Below are 3,519 nucleotides of genomic sequence, written 5' to 3'. Positions count from 1 at the left end.
TATCTTACTTTTCTAGATCTAGAAAAGTAAGATAAATCTTATGTCTTACTTTTCTATACACCCCTCACCAATTTATATACCGATGAATAATGTTCCCAATATGTCCAAATATTCTCCGGTTACAGATTGCATATATTGTTTGCATGAGCAATTTTAGAAATACTGCCTACCGTTTGGCTCTCATTGATAGACAATTCTAGCTTCCCGAATGCGGGTTTGCAAATCGAACATGTCTTCCATTATGGACAATTGGGGCGATATCCTCGTTGGTGTTCATGTCGTTGTGATGGTCGGCTATATCGTTCGTTCCTTACATAATAACGGCCAGGCGAACTTTGTCTATGGCTAGGTTGGAAACGATCGTAGGAATTTTGACGTGGTGATGTTGCCCTAAAACCAGTTCGATACTGGTCGTGTAGTTGCCGTTCAGCGTCCAAATGTGACGAATAATAGGACTGGGCGATCGTGGTCGTTTTTTTTTTAAATTTTATTTCATTCTGGTTTATTCACCTTCATGTCGTTAATTTCAAGTTGTAGTTCCTCTAATTTGTTAAGAACAGTCTGTAACGCTTGTTATTAGGTATTATCAGAAGGGCTGGTCACAGCTACTGGCAATGAACGTACAAGCAACTTTGAGGCATGATTTGCCCTCTAAGACGACTTATCGTAGTTAAATCACTTGCAACATTCAATAATAATTCTAAGTCAGTTTCACTATTTCCAATCAAAATTACATCGTCTGTACTAAAGAGGCTACCAATTTTTACATTAAAAATTTCGACCCCAAGATTTCGGCTTTTGATTAATTTATTTAATTCATTGATATACATCGTAAAAAGAATGGGAGACAGCGGACATCCTTGTTTTACACCTTCAAGGGATATTAAATATATCTGTTTCGAAGCTCCCAAAAACTACCTTTCCTTTAACATTTTTATATAATTTTTTTATTATTTTAAGTAGGCTACATTTTATTCCTAGGTTTTCAATTACAAGGAATAGACCATCTCTCCAAACGGTGTCAAAAGCCTTCCTGAAACTGCTGAAATCAAGGAAGGCCAAATATGTCTTCTTTCCTTCAGCCTTACGGCAGGCAATTAAGCTCTTTAAGACAAAAATGTGGTCTTCGCATCTTTTGTCTCTTTTGTTGTGTCGTAAATATCTATGCATACCCCCTTCTCTATAGCATATTCTTATTTAAAACTCGGTACATGACAATCATTTTAATGAAGCCTCGCTTCCTACGTCTTTCCTAATTAATATTTTAATTGATTTCTGCCTTTTTTCCCAGGATAAAATGGATTATCGCCATTATCAACCGGCAATTGCTGGATATATTACATCTACCAATAACTCTTATACGGTTATCGAAGACGAAAATCACTTACATATTGGTCCGACCTTAACGTCATCAAGTCTCCATCAAAATGAGTCTATCCAGAATGGAGCGGACGTGCACAGTGACAGTAACAAAACACAACACATTTTATTTACCGACCCTAAACAATGTGCTTTCAATATTGAAAATGAACAAAACTCGTACAATTTATGCGACAAGATCCACGTAATAATTCAAGCCCGTGACCAGTTAAAGACAAATAAGAAAATAGGAGGTGATTATTTTCGCGCTAAAATTTACAATAGAAAATTAAAAGCGAGTGCGCCTACGGATGGTGAAGTAATTGATCACAACAATGGCTCATATAGCGCATATTTTACAGTAAGATGGCGTGGTTCTACGTTTATTAATGTCCAACTGGTACACAGTAGCGAGGCAGTTGCAGCTATGAAGCGTGTACGTGAAGCCAATCCGATTCGAATGGTATACAATGGGATATTTCAACAGAAGAAAGCAAAAGTTAATGGACAATGTCATGTGCAACTTTCGTCTGCTAACGAACTTTGCAACTTCACTGACAAGTTAACTGGAGAGCCATGGTTTTGTATAAAGCCGAAAAATTTGCCTTGCTCTACATACACTTTGCATTCGGGCAATACAAAATTAGGAGGTAGACTGACAGCAGCAATGTTCACTCGGAACGAGACACGTTTATTCAGGTAAGTTTGGAAGCTCCCACAATTTCTACAAAAGAATTAGTTTTCCTTTCAAACCCATTCTCAGTTTCAACATGAAAACTAAAACAAAATATGACATTCACCTTTTGTAGGTAAATCAATGCAAGGCAGTTGATAAAATATTATTTTTGACTGATGTGTTGACGAGAGTGATAGAACAGAATAGGTATTTATTTAATAATTTATATTCAGTGTTATATATTGAGTAAATCATGTTATAATGTAAGAATTTAAAGTTTGTTACCGTACTTTTTAGTTCCTATGCATGTAATGCAATAGGAACTATTGTAATCACTTTTGCTATTTCCTATGTTTTTTATTGTGTGTAGTGTGTGTGTGTGTGTGTGTAGACATTTATGCAAATGCGCATGCGTCAAAGAAAAGTTTTCCGACATTTTGTTTTACATCGCTATGCGAAGATCGATGTGAAGTTTCTGCAGAGTTCAGTCAGGGCTCACGCTAACCGATCGGAAAGTTGCCATGGATGAAACTATTTTGGTTTTACGGCAAAAAAAATCAACTGCTGCAGGCATAGGTATTTTGAAAAAGGCCTAAAATAAAAGTAAAATGTTATAATACTTGCTGAAATGCAACGTTTTTTCATTTAGATCTCCATTTTTCACTAAGTCCATGCGACGTTTTTTTCTGTTGTATACGTATGAGTAGTCATATGAAGGTACAGTACTATATCCCCGGCAGTTGGCTCTGCAGCAATGTACCCTTGGAATGCAAACTGAAAACAGGTGAAAATATAAAGGCAGCCGACTGTCGGGTACATAACGACTATCTAGCTTTCCACAAAAACATGAGGCCTAAGCTAGGCCTAGTTCAGTATTACTGCGATGCGTAGTTAGATCGTTCAATCAATGATATCGTGTTATCGTCTAATACAATTAAATAATGTGTGTAATATTTAAGAATGCACCACGTGGGTCGCTTTGTTATGCGGTAATAGTATACGTAGCAGAGTGACGACAGCAAGCTAAGCCTAGCCCAGGGCCTAGACCGTGTACGTTCTTAATCGTAATGAAAACTTCGGGTGACAGACGATTGGGCCCAACTGGTGTGGACGATCGGACCCAATATATTTTCAAATAAATTGTAGTCTTTAGCAGGCCACTGCCAGCACCCCCACTTCCGATATCGTTCCAAACTACTGTAAAATGAAAATACTGTATACCTAGCTAGGCCCATATGCCTACGATATTTTTTCAAAGAAATTTGCTAAAAATGTTACTGTAATTTGCTTGTCGAATTACATTACCAATGTGCTCTGAAATCACTATTTTGGGCCATTAAGACTCCCCCTGTATTTTTCAACCACCACACAAATTTGACCCAACCGTACATATAAGTATGTATGTTATAATGTATGTATGTATACATATATATATATATATATATATACATATAATTATGCATTATAACATATATACATACTTA

General features: G+C 36.6%; 1 protein-coding gene across 1 annotated transcript in view; it reads left to right on the top strand.

Annotated features, from left to right (window-relative positions):
* LOC117120117 (NXPE family member 3-like) overlaps window positions 1–3,519 on the top strand; it is a 12,449-nt gene that overhangs the window by 4,727 nt on the left and 4,203 nt on the right. The window contains exons 2-3 of the mRNA XM_033265127.1: window positions 1,292–2,058; window positions 2,333–2,343. Coding sequence (XP_033121018.1) covers window positions 1,292–2,058; window positions 2,333–2,343 — 778 coding nt within the window. The remainder of the gene's footprint in view (window positions 1–1,291; window positions 2,059–2,332; window positions 2,344–3,519) is intronic.

Source organism: Anneissia japonica, unplaced genomic scaffold (genome assembly GCF_011630105.1).
Source record: "Anneissia japonica isolate Jap-2015-1 unplaced genomic scaffold, ASM1163010v1 scaffold401_len1656234_cov178, whole genome shotgun sequence".
In the NCBI taxonomy this organism is placed as follows: Eukaryota; Metazoa; Echinodermata; class Crinoidea; order Comatulida; family Comatulidae; genus Anneissia; species Anneissia japonica.
The sequence above is the reverse complement of the archived record's forward strand: the minus strand, read 5'-3'. Positions and strand labels throughout refer to the sequence as shown.